At 34.4% G+C, this 18,938-nt stretch overlaps 1 protein-coding gene across 1 annotated transcript; it reads left to right on the top strand.

The window, feature by feature from the left end:
• Positions 1-6,639: 6,639 nt before the first annotated feature.
• On the top strand, positions 6,640-15,875 carry RERGL (RERG like). Its single transcript, XM_024733434.1, has 6 exons — positions 6,640-6,731; positions 6,982-7,069; positions 8,175-8,235; positions 12,569-12,638; positions 13,122-13,270; positions 15,543-15,875. The coding sequence occupies exons 2-6, from the start codon at positions 7,018-7,020 to the stop codon at positions 15,823-15,825; spliced, it is 615 nt and encodes a 204-aa protein (XP_024589202.1). The 5' UTR covers positions 6,640-6,731; positions 6,982-7,017; the 3' UTR covers positions 15,826-15,875.
• The last annotated feature ends 3,063 nt before the right edge of the window (positions 15,876-18,938 follow it).

The following is an 18,938-nucleotide window of genomic DNA, read 5'->3' as shown; positions in this document are numbered from 1 at the left end:
TATATATATAAGATCCACTGCTACACACACACAAGATCAATCTGTCTATCTATCTATCTATCTTTGTATTGCTAGCATGCCCTAGAGAGATGGCCCTCCACTGTTGGCTTTGCAGAAGTAAGCTGCCACGTTGTTCATGGGCATATGGACAAGACCATGTGGCAAGGAACTGCAGGTAGCCTCCAAAAGCTGAGAGAGGCCACTGGATGACAACCAGAAAAAAACAAGAGGAGCCAGAGTCCTATAACCACAAGAAGAGTGGAAATGGCTCTTTCACCAGTAGGGCTTCAGAGAAGATCACAGCCCCAGCTGACACGTGGGTTGCAGCCTGATGAGACCCTGAATCAGAATATTCAGTTGCCTGGACTTCTGACCTATAGAAACTGTGAAATAATAAGTATGTGTTGTTTTGTCGTTAAGTTGGTGGTAATTAGTTTGCAGCAAAAGCAATCTAATGCAGGACATAGCTTTCTTTGTAATATAGCATTGGCAGAAATGTAAGAAAGCCATTTCAGAACCTTTGAGTAGTAGAAATCATAGAAGAAAATGCTTGATATAAAGCAAACGTGAAAAAAATTCAATTACATTTACTCCTAAAAAATTAACCATGACTTTATGAATATAAAGAGAGGGCACTCTAATGGGCTCGGCTCAACTTCTGAGAAAAAGCCAAGGAGATGGGTAAAAGAAAGAAGCCAAATGTAAACATGTATCATAAACCTGTTAGAATAACATCATTAAGGCTAAAGCATAGGTGATCGGAATTTTGCAAAAAATATCAGAGAGGGAAGAGTCTGCTTCACATAAGAACAAAGGAGCAGGGAAAGGGGAGATTTGTGGTGGGTGGCAGGGTGTTATATTGGAAAGACTGCAGGCTTTGTGCCAACCTGGCTTCAATACTTACTCCTTGTGTCACTCTGAGCAAATTACAACTCAAAAGTATACTATTAGAATAAAATTTCTTCTTGGAAGTTTTATTAGTCAGAGTATTCTAGAGGAACAGAGACAATAGGGTCTCACATAGATAGATGATAGATAGATAGATAGATATGTGTGTGTGTGTATACACACACGTATACATATATTAGGTTGGCCGAAAAGTTTGTTCGGGTTTTTCCGTAAGATGTTATGGCAACACAGCAATCTTAATTCTGAAAATTTAATTTTAATTTTGGAATATTTATTTCTAAAGGGTAATGAAAGGAGTCGAGAAAATATGAGCGACATTTTTCTCACATCTGCCTTGCTCAGCTTTTTAAACTCATTATTTCTGCAGAATGTGCACTCAATCAGGCTTCCTGTTGCAGCAGCTGTGTTACAGAAGGAAGACCGTTTTTGAAGACCATGCTGTTGTATCTACTGGCCAACTTCAAGTGATTAAGAAAGAGCTAACTAAAATTTTAGCCTACTTACGACTTGAGGAGAACTAAAGTAGCTTCAAAGATTTCTCGTGTCTGTAGAAAGATGACATAAATTTGTAGAGGAGACAAAGAGGGTGACTAGCTGAGTCGTAATTACTGTTAGCTATCATGTTTTAACTATTATAAACGTAGCGGGAAACTAAAACCTTATGAAACAATAAACACCTCAAGAATAATTTAAATTTTAAATTTTAATTCTTTTAAATTTTAATTCTTTTAAAAATAATTTAAAAGAATAATTTAATAAGTACTGAATCATTACCTTCAAAAGATAATTGCAATTATAAGTATACATGCTGAGAAAAATTAGCAAAGCCATTCAATTATTTAGTCTCACATATGCTCTGAAAACCCTTGAAAATTGGTGAAGTATTCATCATTTTTCTTTTACCAAAAAAGTCCATGTAATTTAGTTAATTACTAACATTACATATTGAATAAAACATTTCTTTAGAATTTGATACCCTAGTGAAAGATTATCTTTCAAAGCTTGTTGTAAAAGTGATTTAGAATAATAAAGGCATGAGTGTCATAGGTCAATTCTATTAATGATGTCAACTGAGTTTTTAAATTGCTTGGGGATGATATAAACATCTTTACCTTGGTCAGTTGCAATTTACACACACACACACTTATCATAGAGAAAAAATCATATTTTCTAAATATATTAATACATAAATGTTTATTGTAACATAGAACATAGAACTAGTTCATAAAGGTGAATATTATTATGATGAGGATTATGTCCAGTTACAAATTCTACTACAAAAGTTATCAAACTATCTTTTTCTGTAAATTGAATTTAATGTATAAAGTATTTTATTACAATACTAGCAAACAAGAAAGCACTCTTCTTCATAGTAACTACTTTTCATATTAATGGAAGTTTTGTATTGTAGCCACTATTGCAATATCTTCATCATTTGGTTATTAGAGTAAATGTCTGGATTTGAATAATTTCTTTGGAAGAGGTTTTGGAGGATTTGTGATTGCAGAGAAATTGCTTCTGATCTCTGGCTGGGAATGTTACCTGTGCTATTCGTGCCATGATGAATTGCAAAAAGTGCTTTGAGAACAGAAAAAAACAGAGCTTAGCAATCAAATGTTGTTTTTTCTGTAAAATTTTCCCTTTAGATTCCTTACCTAACCCCAATATAATGTGCAAATGTTCGTACACCTCAATGCAGTTTAAATCTGTTAGCCGTTTGAAAACATGTGCTTTGTGAGATTAGAATAGCATTTTCTTCTTTTTAAAAAAATCCACTACTCTTCCATGATGAATTTCCATATTAGCACATAAAAGTATCCAGAAGTAATTCCATCTTAAAAACATTTGCTTCTGCTAGAACTTTAATTCCTTCAGTAACTTGCATTATAATTAGAGGTGAGATGAGTACCTCCATTCTGATTAAAAATGATCCATTTGTATGTAGATACTTATTGTGCTATTAATAAATCGACATATACACTCACTTTGGTAAATAATCCCATGGGACTAACATAACCGACACTTAAAGTTCAATTATGAAAAGTCACTGGATTACTTTTTTCTATATGTATTTTTCCTTTGTCTTTGGATTCATTTTTTGCCTAGGAAGACTTTACCCTCCTCGAGATTATTTGGAAGATTCCCATATATACGTCAATTTGACCCTTTTCTAGTTTTTCATGCTAAGGTTTTTAATATTCATAATTCATTTTTCTGCATGTGAGGTACAAACATAACTTATCATTCAGTGACTTTTTCTGATAGTATCAATGCAATTTAATGATAGCACATATTAAAAACTTTATAATAAAATTAAATTCTATGTACTCAATTTCTATACTCAAATAGCTATTCTATTAATGAGCATATCAATCCAGTTCTAATAAAGTAGCATTTAATTATTTTTTGGTATGATTTGGCTCATAAGAGATATTTTCTTACTATTTTACCTTAAATTTTCTCAATTATTCTTACATATTTTCTTTTCCAAAACAGGCTGTCCACATTCAATTAAACAATCTTTGTTGGGATTTTAATTGTCATTACATTTTGCTTGCAGATTAATTTGGCAGTAATTACAACATTGAATCTTTCTAGTCATGTTTGTCCACATATTCAAAGCTTGTTTTATAATCTTCAGTAAAGGATTAGAGAATTTATCATATAAATGTTATACATTCCCTTTTAGTTTTATTCTTCTTTGCATCCTTTTTCCCCCTCTTCTTTCTTTGTGAAAAAGACTGTATTTCTATCATGTTAGAAGTTATTAATGATACCTACTTCATGAAGTTTCTCAGAGGATTAAATGTTGTATACCTGGAAATCATTTTAAAAAATTGCCTGTTATTATACTGTGTTAAACACGTGTTAGCTGCTAGTTTTACTGTTTGGAATTATTGCTTTTGTTATGGTATCTTATCTGGCCACCTTACTGAATGGTTTTAATGCATGCTAATAATGCAGATAATATAGCTATAGAAAACTATCATTTGTAGATAATAATCATTTTGTCTCCTCTTTTTCATATGTGCTATTTCCTCATTGTGTTGGATAGGACTACCAATTCCATGCTAAAAAGTAACAGGCAATATCCTCTTTTTAGAGGAAAATTAGGAGCAATAAATCTATAGACTTTTTTTGATATTTGGATTTCTAAAAATTATAACCTTAATCACATTAAGAAATCCCCTATTTTTAGATTACAAAAGTTTTTTTTTTTTTTTAAGTAGCTGTTAAATTTCATGAAATGCTTTTGGGAGCATATGAGACATGTAGATTTTCTCCTTTATCTTGGTAATGTATTAAAATAGGCTACCAAGTGTCCTACTGTTCAACCAATTTGACATTTTTAGAATAAGTTCTACTAGCTCATGATGCTTGGCTCTTTAAATACATTTCTGGATTTGATTTGCTCATATTCTTAGGACCTGGGCTCTATATTCATAAATGACATTGGTTATTTCTTTGTTCTCTCTGTGTGTGTGTATACCATTTATGTCTGGTTTAGGTTTATGATAGACAGAGAAAATAAGTTGGGAAGTGTTTCATCTTTTCAAGATCTGGAACAGGATAATGGAACAAAGATATTCTTTCTCCTTAGGTATTTGTTTGAATCACTCCACTCTTGTGAATCTGAAGCTTTTGATGGAAATGATGCATCTACTCTAACAGAAACTATAGGGAAATGAAATTAGCTGAGAAGGGCTGGTTAATCTGACCTCAGAGAAACAAAACTAAACAGATAAAACTATAACATTCATGAATACCGATACGTAACTAGTTGGGTTTTTTTTTAGTGTCACATGTCCATCTCCAGATGACCAGAATCTATGAATCCTTTGTTTATTGATATGTTTTTAGCAGTGAAGATTAGTGCCAAGCCCATGGTAGACACTCAATAAATTTTTGTTCATTCAGTAAATGAATAAAGTAATAAATGATTTTGCTTTGGTTGTGAATGGATGTTTCTTTAGGGAGATGTGAGAAAATTCTAGGTAGTATAATAATGAGTCTATTAGAATACTAACTTTTTAGCACCCTTTACATGAGGTCGAAAGAATATATATATATTGGCACTCTGTTTCTTAGAAAAGTATGTGCATAAATCTATTCTCTTTGTTCAGGTTTATAACGTCACTCTATTCTAGCCCCAGGCTGCTTTCTTAACTAGATTTACTTTGGGATACCAATGGACATAGGGAGGAAGAGGCTATGATGAAAGAATGCAGGTGTCTTGATGACAACCCTTCATATGTTGTTTTCAATGTCATGAAATGAAGTTCTTCCTTCCTATCAGTAGATATACTAAACTTCCTAAAAACATCAATCAGAAGTTTCTTAGGAAGATAAGAATAGGATTTCTCCAAAAAGAAGAAAAACATTTAATTCCATAGTGTACTAAATCAACTGTTAAACTACCTTAAAAAAAAAACCACTCTGTTACTTTAATACAGTGGCATGGATTAAAGAGAAAACATAGCTTATTTAAAATTTTTTTTATAATTTGTAATAAAAGGAAAAAATCTAAGTTATTCAGATGTTACCTTGTTGATCCCACAAACTGACATACTCTCTCTTGCCTTTTTTTCTTTACAAAGTCTGTTTCTTCTTTCAGAACAGACACATCTCCCCAATCACTTTTTCCTTCCTCTCTCTGTAGGTCCTGATCATGTTTCTACCTACTGATCTGCTTTCTCCAGCTCTTGATCAGAAGACCTTTTTGAAGGTCTTTTTTTGAAGACCTTTTGAAGACTTTTTGAAGACCTTTTTTGAAGGTCTTCTTTTTGAAGACCTTTCTACCTACTGATCTCCTTTCTCCAGCTCTTGATCAGAGACCCATTTTAGCAATGATCATATTCGTTGTTATTCTGTTTCCATTTTTCTCTTGGTAGACTGTAGACTCCATCAGGTCAGATAATTCATTATTTAATTGTTGACCTATCTAATTAAACCAAATATAGCTTTAACAGAGAGTGGCAATTAATCAATATTTGTTAAATAAATGCATTTTTAAGAAGCATGTATTTCTGTGATAGACCCAACCTGGAAATGAAACTTCTTTACCTGGGTCTTAAAATGTAGTCCACAAAAGTTGAATTCTTCTATTTTTTTTGTTGTACTCTTTTCTCAACTTTCAAATTTATACATATACAGATGAGGAGAAAGAAAGGGAAGAAAATAATTTGGGGACTTGGAGTAGCAGAGACAATTGACGAAAAGAAGTATAAAAGAGTGATAATTGTGTATATCAAATTTGCCTTTTTATTTCATAGCAGGAGTGAATTAATGTCAGAACACCCCTTCCAAATGTTCTTTTCTTTTTAAAAAAGTACTATGTAAGGAAACATGACATGTTCCTGTTTAGTGCTATTTAAACAACATGAGGCTGATTGCTTTATTGTTTTTTCCAGAAATCTTACTGTTGTCTATTGGTATAACACTTTTTTAAAAAGAAAGGGAAAAGTTACTTTTTAAGGAAGACATTGGAAAGGTGAAACACTGGCGTTCCCATATTTCTCCTTGAGAGCCTCAAATGACACAAAAACATGGGCTGGATATTCACGTGCATTTCTGTCAGCCCTGAGCTAATCCATCCAAGAGAGCCATCCTCTCCCTTCTTTCATTTCTTTTCATGATTGAATTAACTTATTCCCCCTTGTCTTTCACAGGAGAAACCCAAGAAGATGTAGCCTCAGGTATTAATAGAGAAAGCAAAACTGATCCACTCAAAGGAAATTTACAGGAATGTTTACCCATCCTCTAAAAACTTTCTTAATGAAGAGAGATCATTTTTCTAGGTTCTAGGAGAAGGTAGATTCCAGGTACGTGAAAGTAGAAGATGAGCTACACTTCTGTTAAACTCTTAACTATTGGTTTAGTAAACCTTTGTGTCTAAATAGTAAGTCCACTGCTTTTTATGAGACATGTTCAAAACTACTCTAAGAAAATATTTTTAAAGTTATTATTGGGTGGTAGGAGTATGGGGTGGAGTTGGCCTTAGGGAAGTGAGAGCAGCAATAATAAAAAGGATTTTGGAAGACACATACTTGGCTCAAGTCAGTATATCTCCAGAAGCCAGGACGGACCAAGAAGGAGCAGAAAAGCAAGATGAATGATGTGAAACTTGCTGTCTTGGGTGGTGAAGGAACAGGCAAATCTGGTAAGTGGTGTTGTTTTCTGTGGCATGGTGTAGAGTACATAAAGAGTGAGAAATATATTGACATGTATTACATTATAATGTATTATATGTATATAAACTTGATATAACTATATATTATTTTTAAGTAGGAGTTTTCACTTTATAAGCAAGTAACGCAATTACCTGTATATAAAATTTATATACAGGTTGTGGAATATAACTGTTTGAAGTATTAATTTGTATCTTGTTCTACTGATGTTTGAAATTCATTGGAATAACAGGAAATCCCTCCCATCACTATCCCACCTACTTCTCACTCCAGCACACCTGCCTCCACACCTACCAGTGGCCAAACAATGCCCTTGAAAAGATTCTGCTGCCCTGAGACTAAGGGTGGAGAGATATGCGTGGAGACCTATGAATTATTTTTTAAATGCCATTTTTTCACATTGTCAAAGTGAGAAAAACTTTGGAGGGGCATGGCTTTTTAAATGCCCAGAAATGAGCAAGGGGTGCCCAGACCAGACCTTGGAAGCTATGTTTTTGTTTTCTTTTGTTTTGTATTTGGTCACATTATGATGGTACTAAGCATGCCACCAATAGAACCACCGTAGCCTAATGAATCTTAACAACGGGCCAGACCCAGGAGCTGCAATAAGATAAACCAACACTAGAGGTCGTTCCTCTGTTTCCTGGATTTTGAAGTCCCTATTTCCTCAAACAGTTGCAAATGCTTGAGACCGTCCTGGCCACTATTAGCATGCAGCACCATGGAGCCACAATTAATTTTATAAAGAAAATATAGAGATGTTATAGTTCTTGCATCTCATATTTAATGAGAAATCTGTCTCTGTTACAAAGGTGAGTTGTCTTACGTGTCTTTGCATTTGTAAATTACTTATGCAGTGATTTGAGTGGGCAGCACACTAAGATCACTTTCTTTCTAGCCTCCTAATTTTTATGGCTGTACAGTGGAAATTCTTAGACCAGAATTTAGTAAAGTTTTAAGGTCTTCATTAATACTTAGTAAATTTTGAGCTGAGATGCTAGATGCTTATGTACATTACTAAATTATTTGTATCCTAAAACAGATAAGACCCCAAATCCAGCTTGTTTTGTTTTGCAGCCCTTACAGTAAGGTTTCTTACCAAGCGATTTATTGGAGAATATGCTTCTAATTTTGGTAAGTCACTACTTTAGACTTTTTCACCTTAAAACTTCAGCATCATAATTAATATCAGAGAAACAGTTTAATAGAATCTTCCATTTTTGCACTTTTTAAAGAATAAATTTATTTATTTATTTTTGGCTGCGTTGGGTCTTCATTGCTGCACGCAGGCTTTCTCTAGCTGCCGTCAGCGGGAGCTACACTTCGTTGCAGTGCGCGGGCTTCTCATTGCGGTGGCTTCTCTTGTTGCAGAGCATGTGCTCTAGGCGTGCGGGCTTCAGTAGTTGTGGCTCACGGGCTCTAGAGCGCAGGCTTAGTAGTTGTGGCGCACGGGCTTAGTTGCTCTGCGTCATGTGGGATCTTCCTGGACCAGGGCTCGAACCCGTGTCCCCTGAATTGGCAGGAGGATTCTTAACCACTGCACCACCAGGGAACTCCCCCATTTTTGCACTTTTAAGCAATTTATTTATTCATGGGTTCTGGTTAGAAAAGCCCAAATAAGTATTTTAATTAATTGTTCTTTTAGATAAAAAGTTATCCAACTTGATGTTAAATAAAATGGATTAGAAATCCAGTTGGTTTCAGTCTAGAGGAACCTACCGCCTGTACCAAGTGTTGTAGAGCATGTGAGTGTGGATTTTTTTGTAAGCAATTTGAAACAATTTGAAATTAAAGCAACATCTGTTGAAAAATAAAGACAAATTAATTATAAAAGCACAAGTAACTACAAAATAAATGCTTATTTTTATTGCAAAACCATGTGACAATAACTGGAAAATTATGCTGTGATTAAAGATCATATCATAATTAGCTAGGTTGCTTATGTAAGTTTCAGAGAAATTCTAAAACAGATGCCAGGGCACCTTGATATAATCTTAGGATCATTTCACTAACTCTACTATAAATTTCTGTTATTTTGATCAGAATTAGCATGACATATGGGAAATGCCACAGTGGGGAATTAATAAGTGGGGAATTTTGCCAGAGGTTTGAATATATTTTTGGCTCAGCAATTAATCTATATAATGCTACTAATATCTTACCTGACTGAAGGTGTGGTGGGGAAAGGTTTTGTGGGTTTTTTTAAATAAGAACAAAGATTTTAAGAAATATGAGAATTGGGAGAAAGGGAAATTATTCTTTTGTTCAAAAATACTTATTTAGAGTAAGAAGAAATTATGATTGGAAGCGTTTTCATGAGAAATAAACAACAAAAATCTTTAGCATTCATTTATGATATAGCATTATTAGAGTATTTTAGAAAATAACTTTAAAGTATTGCATTGTTTCCTACGTGTAGCCCGCATAGTATTTCAGTCCATATGCCATTGTAAATGTTTTAGGGCAAGCACTTGAAAACTGATTATAGAAAGAAGAAATATATAGGAAGAGAAATTCTTATTGTTTCATATCTCAGGTCAACAACCTCAGTCAAAAAAGGTAACACACAAACTAGGAGTCAGGCATGAGAAAATGTTCTAAAACTATAAAACAAAACATAAATAAAAGAACACCCACAAAAAGCAGTAACAGCAACAACAAAATAAAAACATCATCTTAATCTTTTAAAAGATATATCAATAGATATATAGATATATCAATAGATAAATAAGCAAATGAAGTGTACACATTTCTGGCTGTTACATCTCTATTAAAAATATAAGACCTAGAGACATTCTTAAAGACAACCAAATGAGCAAAAGTTCACCACCACATGAGGATTAATTAGCAAAAAAAATGACCCCATTTGTAAATGAGGGCTAGAAGGGGAAAATAATAAAATTTTAAAAAGTTAAGAGCTGGTGACCCCTGCTGGCAGGTTTTGAGTTTTGAGAGTGGGTATTTTAAAATGTCTTAGAAGGAAAGTATATGGTTCACAGTAGTAAGCTCATAAAATTTAGAATAAACTGTCTGAAGACATTTTAAGAGTTAACGAAACACTAACAAATTTCATTAAATGTAACCTAGAAGGATTTTAAAATTCATCCCTAACCTCCTGAAGTCGGCTTTCCCAAATGTCCGCTACATTTTGCTAACCACAGGTTACAGAGTATTTACCAGAATGGGTCATGATTTTGTGTCGGTATGCAGTTTTGGAGAGAGGTAGGTCTTGTATTAAAGCACTGGAGGGGCAGTTACAGAAATGAAGTCCTTCGTTCATTCAACAAATATTTATTGAATACCTGTCATGTGGCAGGTACTCTTCTAGGTAGAGAGGCTATAGTAATGAACAAATATCCGAGCCTTCATAAGATTTACATTCTGGAGGGAAGGGTCAGCTAATTAAAAATGCATTTATATATCTATATCTATACATATATATATCTATATATAGATCTATATATAGATCTATCTCTCTCTCTATATATATATAAAATGTCTTATGATGATAAATGTTATGAAGGAAAAGAAAGCGTAGGGGAGTGGTGTGTGGTCATTTAAAATAGGGTAGTCAGGGTAGACCTGGCTGAGATGGAGACATTTGAACAGACCTGCAGGTGATAAAAACTGAGCCATGAAGATATTTGGGCAGTTACATTCCAGGTAGAAGAAACAGTTGCCGAAGTTCAGAGGAAAGAACTTTCTGAAAAATGTGAGGAATGGTATGGAGGACTGTGTAGCTTCAGTGGAGGAATGTGGGAGACAATAGCCAAAGAGGTCTACTGAGATCATAGGGGTCATGGGAGACTAGATAACTAGGGAAATTCTCAGGCATTTTAAAAGCTTAGGTTTATCTAAGTGAGATGGAGAGCCATTGGAGAGATTTGATCAGGCAAGTGACATGATCTGGCTACAAATTGGCTTTTGCTCCTGGATTGAGAGTAAACTGAGAGCAAGAAGGGAGTTAGGGGAGGGATAAAGCGAAGAGCTGAGTTAGGAGGTTTTCTAATAATACAGGCAAAAGTAATGACGGCTTGGACCAGAGTGTGAGCAAAGGAGGTGATGAGAGGCAGACAAATTCAAAATATTCTTTGAAGATAGAGTAAAAATGAATTTTTAATAGAATAAATATAGGATGTAAGAGAAAGAAAGAATCAGGGATGCCCTTGAGGCTTTTAACCTGTGAGACTAGTTATGGATATGTCATTTAATGAAATGGAAACTTGTGGGATATGCAGTCTTTGCGGGGAGATCAGAGGTTCCATTTTAAGCATGTTAAGGTTGAGATGTCTATCAGGTATCTAATTGGAGGCTCCCAGTGGTGGTAGATGTCTAGAGTCCAGGGAAGAGGTCCAGACTACAGAAATGGGTTTATCAGCAATAAAGACTCTGACTGGATGAGATTAGCAAGGGAGTAAGTGTAGATAGAAAAGAAATCCATAAACTAGAATCACAGTTGGAGTGAGAGAAGATATTGTGGGACAGATAAAAAAGATTAATACAAAGCAATACGGAATAAAGAAAAAACCCAGGAGAGTATGTTGCCTTGAAAGCCATGTGAAAAAAACATTTTGAGGAGGTAGGTGTGATCAACTATACTAATACTACTGACAGGGCAGGTAAGATCAAGAACTTTTCACTGAGTCTAAAACCATAACCCTGATAAGAACAGTTTTAGTCAAGTAATTGGAGTTAAAGCCTGATTGTAATAATTTGAAGGTCATGGAAGGAGAGGATTTGGACACAGGGAGTATAGATATTTACCAAAAGGCCAGCAGAGAAATAGAGCAATCGTTGGGATCCAAAGGGTTGTTAAGTTAAGAGAAATTCAGTTGCTAGTAATGATATAATAAAGAGGAAAATTTTATGATGCAGAAGAAAGAGGTAGAATTGTTGGAGCCATGTCTTTTAGCCGGTCAGAGGAAATAGTAACTAGTTCATAGTGAATAGACTGGCCTTAGGTAGAAACACAGATAATTCATCCATAGTAATAGAATGGAAGATAAGTACATAGGCAGAAAAACATGTAGGTGAATAGATATAGTGGTAAAGTTCATTTGTAAGAAATATACATTAGCAAATATATGGTTTTTTGACCACTAGCAATAAAGAAAAGCTACTGTAGTGCTCAACTAAAATATGACTGGTTGACTTTGCAGGACTGTGATCCAAATATAAGGGTTTTTTTTTTTTTTTTTTTTTTTTTTTTTTTTGCGGTACGCGGGCCTCTCACTGCTGTGGCCTCTCCCGTTGCGGGGCACAGGCTCCGGACGCGCAGGCCCAGCGGCCATGGCTCACGGGCTCAGCCGCTGCGCGGCATGTGGGATCTTCCCGGACCGGGGCACGAACCCGTGTCCCCTGCACCGGCAGGTGGACTCTCAACCACTGCGCCACCAGGAAAGCCCTATAAGGCCATTTTTTAAACTCTGGAGGATTTCCATACTGACAATGAGTATATGCATATTTTTCAGAATCTATAAAAAGCATTTGTATTTGGAAGGGAAGCAATTGAATCTAGAAATATACGACTCTTGTTCTCAGGTAAGTAAAACAAAATATGTTTTCAATTATGATTTGAAGAAGATATCCCTCAAATCTTTTTAGCTAAACCTTATCAATACTGGGTTTTTTTTACTGATTTAAATCTAGTGCCAAAAATCAATACATATTCCATTTGCTAATAAGGATAGAAAATATCATCTCTTTTCAAACATATATGTGGATATTGATTTTAAATGGAATTATTAAGGCTTATCAAATTTTCAGAAAAAGTTTTTTTAGAAAAAAGGTATCAAATGAGATGGATATAACTTTATTATAGCTCTTTATTTTTTAAAATTTAATCACTTTTGTTTAAAGAAAGAGGATGATAAAAAAGAAACAGAGACTACATTTTAGAAAATATCAGTATTTGGCTTGCTGAATTCTCTTCCAGGTGAAATGGGTCTCCATTAATTAACTGTCTAACGGATAAAATACAGGGATCAGATCCCACCACTTTCAATGTGCTTGGTTTATTTTCAGCCACAGAAAGCAAAATTTTCCCTCACAAGTGAGCTGCATTGGGCAGATGGGTTTATTATTGTGTATGACATCAGTGACAGGTCTTCATTTGCTTTTGCAAAAGTACTAATCTACAGAATTCGGGAGCCACAGACTAGTCATTGTAAAAGGTGAGGTATTTTTCTTTCCTCTGTCCTTTCTTTTTAGTAAATCATCATAGAGCTGTAAGCATCATTAGGAAGAGTTTAATACAGGCTTCCAATTACAAAATTTAACAGCCCTGAACAATCCACCTTCCATTCCACAGGAGTTACACATGTAGTAAAAGGAATAAGATGAGAGTACTTTATATCCTGGCTGACATAAACAGTTACTTGCCCCGAGTAAATGGCTATTTTACAAGACAGCTTCTATTGTTAACATGACATTCACTTGCAAAATAATGGTCCTCTGTACACAGATAGTTCCCTTTCCACCTTTCTTTTTCATTCCCACAAAAAATGTGAAGGATACTAAATAAATCCAGATTTATTATACTTGGCATCCAATTCCTAGTCATTGAGCTGTTCAATCAATCAAAGCAAAATAGACTGAATAATCAAACTTTTACAGATTCTAGGTATGAGAGTACCTTTTCCTCCATTTCACCTCCTAAAACAAAGAGCTGATCAACGACTCCCGATTGCTAATGTCTTGACACAAGTGACTATGAGGGAAAACATAACTGTGCCTTAAACTAATTTTGCATTAGTAGATATAAATTTAAACCTATGAATTTCCCATTTTAGTTTTCCTTTTTTTTTATTGTTTTAGCCTTTCCATTTAAAAAATATATTTTTGTTTAACCTGCTGGTATAAGGGATTCTTTGTGCTCGTAACCAGATTTGCCCTTAAAATCTAAAATAACATTCTAATCTGGGAAGCAAAAAAGCACAATATTATATCTGAAAATTGGTACCTGTGCTTTTTATATCTATTTTAAATGCCTACTATCAAGAAATCATCAGATAATAATTGATAAGTTATATTTCCCTACAGTCATTTGATCTAAATTCTTATTTATATCTGATTGACCTTGGGTAAACCCTTTAATCTCTAGACCTCCTTTTTCTGACTATAAAACTGATAGAAACACGGTAGGGGAAAAGAATGTGATTTTACTAAGGTACCTTATAGCTCTGATTTCCTATAATATTATTGATTTTGAGGGACCTCCATTGTTTCAAGTGTTAAATGCCTTATATTTAAGCACCATAACTTAGGTAAGGGAAAGTAATTAAAACTACTTTCTATTCTTACAAATCAAAAGAATCACTCATGAATAGGCAAAAAAAGTATATTTTAAAAATCCCTATATTTGACATTTTTCAGGCAAACTTTTAAATGTATTGACCAAATAATTTTTGAGTTTTTCCAGTTCTCAATCTCTAGGTAAACTGGAGTCTCTTATTTGTAGATAAAAAGCAAAATTATGGCATTGTTTTATAAAATTACATCTGATATTTGTGATTCACCCTTCAAAATATTTCATTTATTCTTCCCCATTAATTCTTCACAATAACTTTCTGAACTCTATAGAAAAAGATACTCTTAGTGACCTCAAAATCCAACACATACAGTGCTTTTTCCCTTACGGCTCACACTGTCATGTGAATGAAACCAGCCTGAAGACTGTCTTCATTTTCCCATTTCTTCCCTATAGGCGATATCTTGGCAGAGTTCCATGCCATTTAAGACCTAGTAGCCTTACTGTATTCTTCAAATGAAACTCTGCTTTAAGAATGTTACACTGTAACCGAGGAGATTATATTGATATTTGCCAAAGACATTACCTTACCAAAGCGATATATTTCTTCAATAAACAGAAAAATTGTACAAGGTCACGAGACTGTAAAAATTTCTTTAAAGTATGCTGTAATGACTATTAACAAACAGCAACAAGTACTGAATTAGTAAAGAGGCATTAGTTAGTCCTTCTCTTTCAGTTGATAAGGAAATGAAAGATAATACTTAGTAAGCACATTTTATTGCCTGGCACTGGGCTAGATTTTTATACACATCTTCATTTAACCTCTGTGAGCATTCTGTGTGACGAGGATTATTTTACCTTTTTTTTTTTTTACATATAAGGGAATTGAAAGTGGAAAATGTTACAATCATGTCTTGTTAGTAAACAGAGCCGTAATTCCGGGAATAGGTTTGTATCACTTCAAATGTTATGCTTTAAGAGCCTTGTTGCTTCTGTGTCATTTACTACATTTTATCTAAAATAATTTTTGTAAGTAAACGAGATACACACACACATGACCACAAATAACACACATACACACACAGTATTCTTTTTTTTTGGTCCATGATTCTTTTTGATATAAACCCACTTAATAGAAACAAAAAAGAGTTGTTAAAACAGTCTTGCCAAAGAATTGTGTATCTGTGTTTCAGAGCTGTGGAATCAGCTGTGCTTTTGGTGGGTAACAAGCAAGATCTCTGTCATGTGCGAGAGGTTGGCTGGGGAGAAGGGCAAAAACTGGCATTGGATAACCGGTGCCAATTCTGTGAACTGTCTGCAGCAGAGCAATCTCTGGAGGTGGAAATGATGTTTATCAGAATTATCAAGGGCATCCTGACAAACTTCAAACTCAAAGAAAAGAGAAGACCCGGTGGATCTAAATCCATGGCCAAACTGATCAATAATGTATTTGGAAAGAGAAGGAAATCTGTTTAATTGACATGTGATCCTAAGGGATTTATTATATCAGAGAGTTTCAAACGTTTGTATGGTAATTAAATTTACCCTTTGTATGCAATTAAAAAATTCTCTTAGAGATATGAAATAATTGACCATGAACCACAACTGTGTTTTCAAATATATAGTTTGCCTTCTTAGTTGTTTGTATCTTGTACATTTTGCTTCACACTTAACCTTTTCTTTATTACACAGAATAATATGAGTATAACCTATTGGTGGATTACTATATAATTTTATTAAATTACCATTCTACAGGGCTCAATTTACCTTTATTTTATATATATCATTTTAATGAAATATATAGTTATATTCATATAGTTAATATATTATAGGGCTTAGCTTATCAATTTGTGAAATTCATGATCTATTTAATTGAAATGCATGGATTTATTTTTGAAAGTATCTTTATAATAAACCAGTGAATTATTTGATATTACATAAATTTTACTTACAACTAAGGCCTTAAGAAGTTAAATTCCTTACCCGTAAGTGCATAGTTTACAGTTGGTCTGATGATGAAAAGTCTGCCTTTCCTTATTGTATGCTAAGCTAACAAGGGCAATTATCATAGAGAAATTAACTTATACAACTAAGATACATTTTAGATTAAAAGATTAGGGTTTTTTTTTAAGTTCATTTATAAACCAATACATCATAGGAAAAGAAAAAAGTAAAAACTGTTTGGTAAATATATAACCTTGAAGGGCTTATTGTCCTGAAAGAAATATTATATTAGATACAAACATTTTGGGCCTTCTCAGATTACATTGGGTACAATTTCCTTCAGAGGTCAACTGTCCACCTCCTGGACTGCAGCATCCCTTCTACTGTCCCTGATGAGCTTGTCACCTGCTGCATTTCAAGTTGCAGCCCTAGGCCTAACTTCAGCCAAATCGCTGATAAGTAAGGTTAGATTTTGGAGAAGTTAACCTGGGCATACATGCAATGCTCCGTGCACACTTGGTTAACATGTGTCAGCACTAACTAGGGGACCATGTAGAAGATCTTGAGTAGAGAGTGGTAGACTGGAGTCAGGGAGGGTGACACAGACTATTAGTCTGGGCAGGAGAGAATTAAGTCATCGACATGGTTTTGCTCATCGTGAGTCACGATCCAACATTTAGCTTTTTTGATCTGTGGAAATCTAACCTGGATGATGCACTAGAGTAAAAAGAGTGGAAGTAAGGGAACTTTGTGTGGTAGTATACAAAATAGTCCAGATGTTCATGAAGATGGGGGGGTTAGAATTGCTATGGTAGATTGGACCTAAGAACCTACCATCTGACTGTGTTCTCTGGGATGATTCAGAGGATCTTCCTTTACTAAGGAAGTGAGGAAATCCGTGGTGAGGAGGCAAAGACAACTCAGGCAAGCTTCCTAGTGACTGTGCTCCATGGGTCAGAGCTGACAGTCGGGATGCTTCCACTGAATTGCACTCCTCAATATTAAGACAGATGATAGACTCCTGGGACAGCAGAATCTGGATGCCAACATTTAACCTGGTGCCTGTTTAACCTCGTAACCTGTTTACCCGTTCACTCAGCCCCCAGAGAAATAGTGCCATATCCAGGGTAGAGGCTCCATTTCTGATGCTGGTTGGTTGGAAACTTAGAAGCTATATTGAGACAAAGTCCATATTGTGGGCTCAAGCATTGCTCCCATCCCTGCCACCAAGGCCACTGTTATCATGGGTCCATTACATATAAGCACAAAGGTAGTCAAGAAAAAAGGCAGGTTATCTGTAGGGCGGTCCATCTTGTCCATTTGGTTGTAAAGTGACTTCTTGTTGGTGGATGCTTTCTGGTTGGCATTAAAGTGATACATAAAGATCTGTAAGTATGATGCCCTCTCTGAGAGATCCATTCGCAAGCTTATTCTCCAGTCCTTCTTGGCACTGTTCTTCCAGTCTTACCTCTTTACAGATACCTCTGACCAACTGGCGAAACCACTGATCACAGCCTAGGACTCTCTACCATATTATACCTTTCTTGAGTTATGAGGTACACAGCAAAGTGTACTTCTTGAAGCTTTGGCAAATGGGATAATTTCCTTTTACCGATGAGCTTATGGTTACCTCTGGGCGGAACTGTAATGAGGCCCAGTCTTCTTTTGTCTGACACTAACATATGAAGCTTAAGTGAGGAGTGCTTCTTATCAACTAGGAATATTCAGATTAGATTGCTTTGTAAATGAGAAATAAACTTTTATTGTGTAGTTATTCTAGTAAATTCAGTTATATACTTTTTTGATCAACTATTTATAGCGATTTTATTAATCTTTTATAATATTAATCTTGACTATGTAAGTATATGTACATATATATCAGCTTAAGCATTTAGACTTTAATCTTTTTTTGGTTTTATTTTGTTATTTGTCTGAATAATCTTAGAGATTTGGTCTTCATTCTTTAAAATTCTTTTCCTAGTTAAAGAAAGATTCTTCTGGGATGATTTTGTATTAAAAATAACATATTTATCCATGTTATATGGAAGAACTCTACTGTCAAAATGGTATGAAAATTCTTTCATAGCTTAATCTATGATTTAATCTTAATCTTAATCATAGCTTAATCTTAATTTCATAGCATATGTATCTGTGAGGAGTCAGAGTTCAAAATTTCTCTGGTAAGTATACTACTCATATTTGTATATATTAACTATTTTTCCTTTATTATACCCTGGTTTTTTAGCAAGATGATCTGATATGACACATCTTGTTGTAAGGAGTCTATGGAACAAAGGAATAAGAACAAGCATTCTCACCAAAAAGAAAAAAAAAGATAACTATGTGAGGTGATAGATGTGTTAGCTAACTTAATTGTGGTAATCATTTCACACTCTATACATATAAGAAATCATTATGTTGTACGCTTTAAATAAATTGAAATTTTATTTGTCAATTATACCTCATTAAAGCTGAAAAAATTGTTTTACATTAAAAAAAGAATTTATATCTTAAAAATAGTTTCTGTGAGGCAATCTTAGAAATGAACCACTGATTATTTTTCATAGTGATATTTAAAAGTCCTGGGTTAATTTCCCCTTTTATAATGTGACAGTTATAAAACATATCCACACATTTTTTGATAC

Source organism: Neophocaena asiaeorientalis, unplaced genomic scaffold (assembly GCF_003031525.2).
Source record: "Neophocaena asiaeorientalis asiaeorientalis breed wild unplaced genomic scaffold, Neophocaena_asiaeorientalis_V1.1 scaffold150, whole genome shotgun sequence".
Taxonomy (NCBI): domain Eukaryota; kingdom Metazoa; phylum Chordata; class Mammalia; order Artiodactyla; family Phocoenidae; genus Neophocaena; species Neophocaena asiaeorientalis.
The sequence above is the reverse complement of the archived record's forward strand: the minus strand, read 5'-3'. Positions and strand labels throughout refer to the sequence as shown.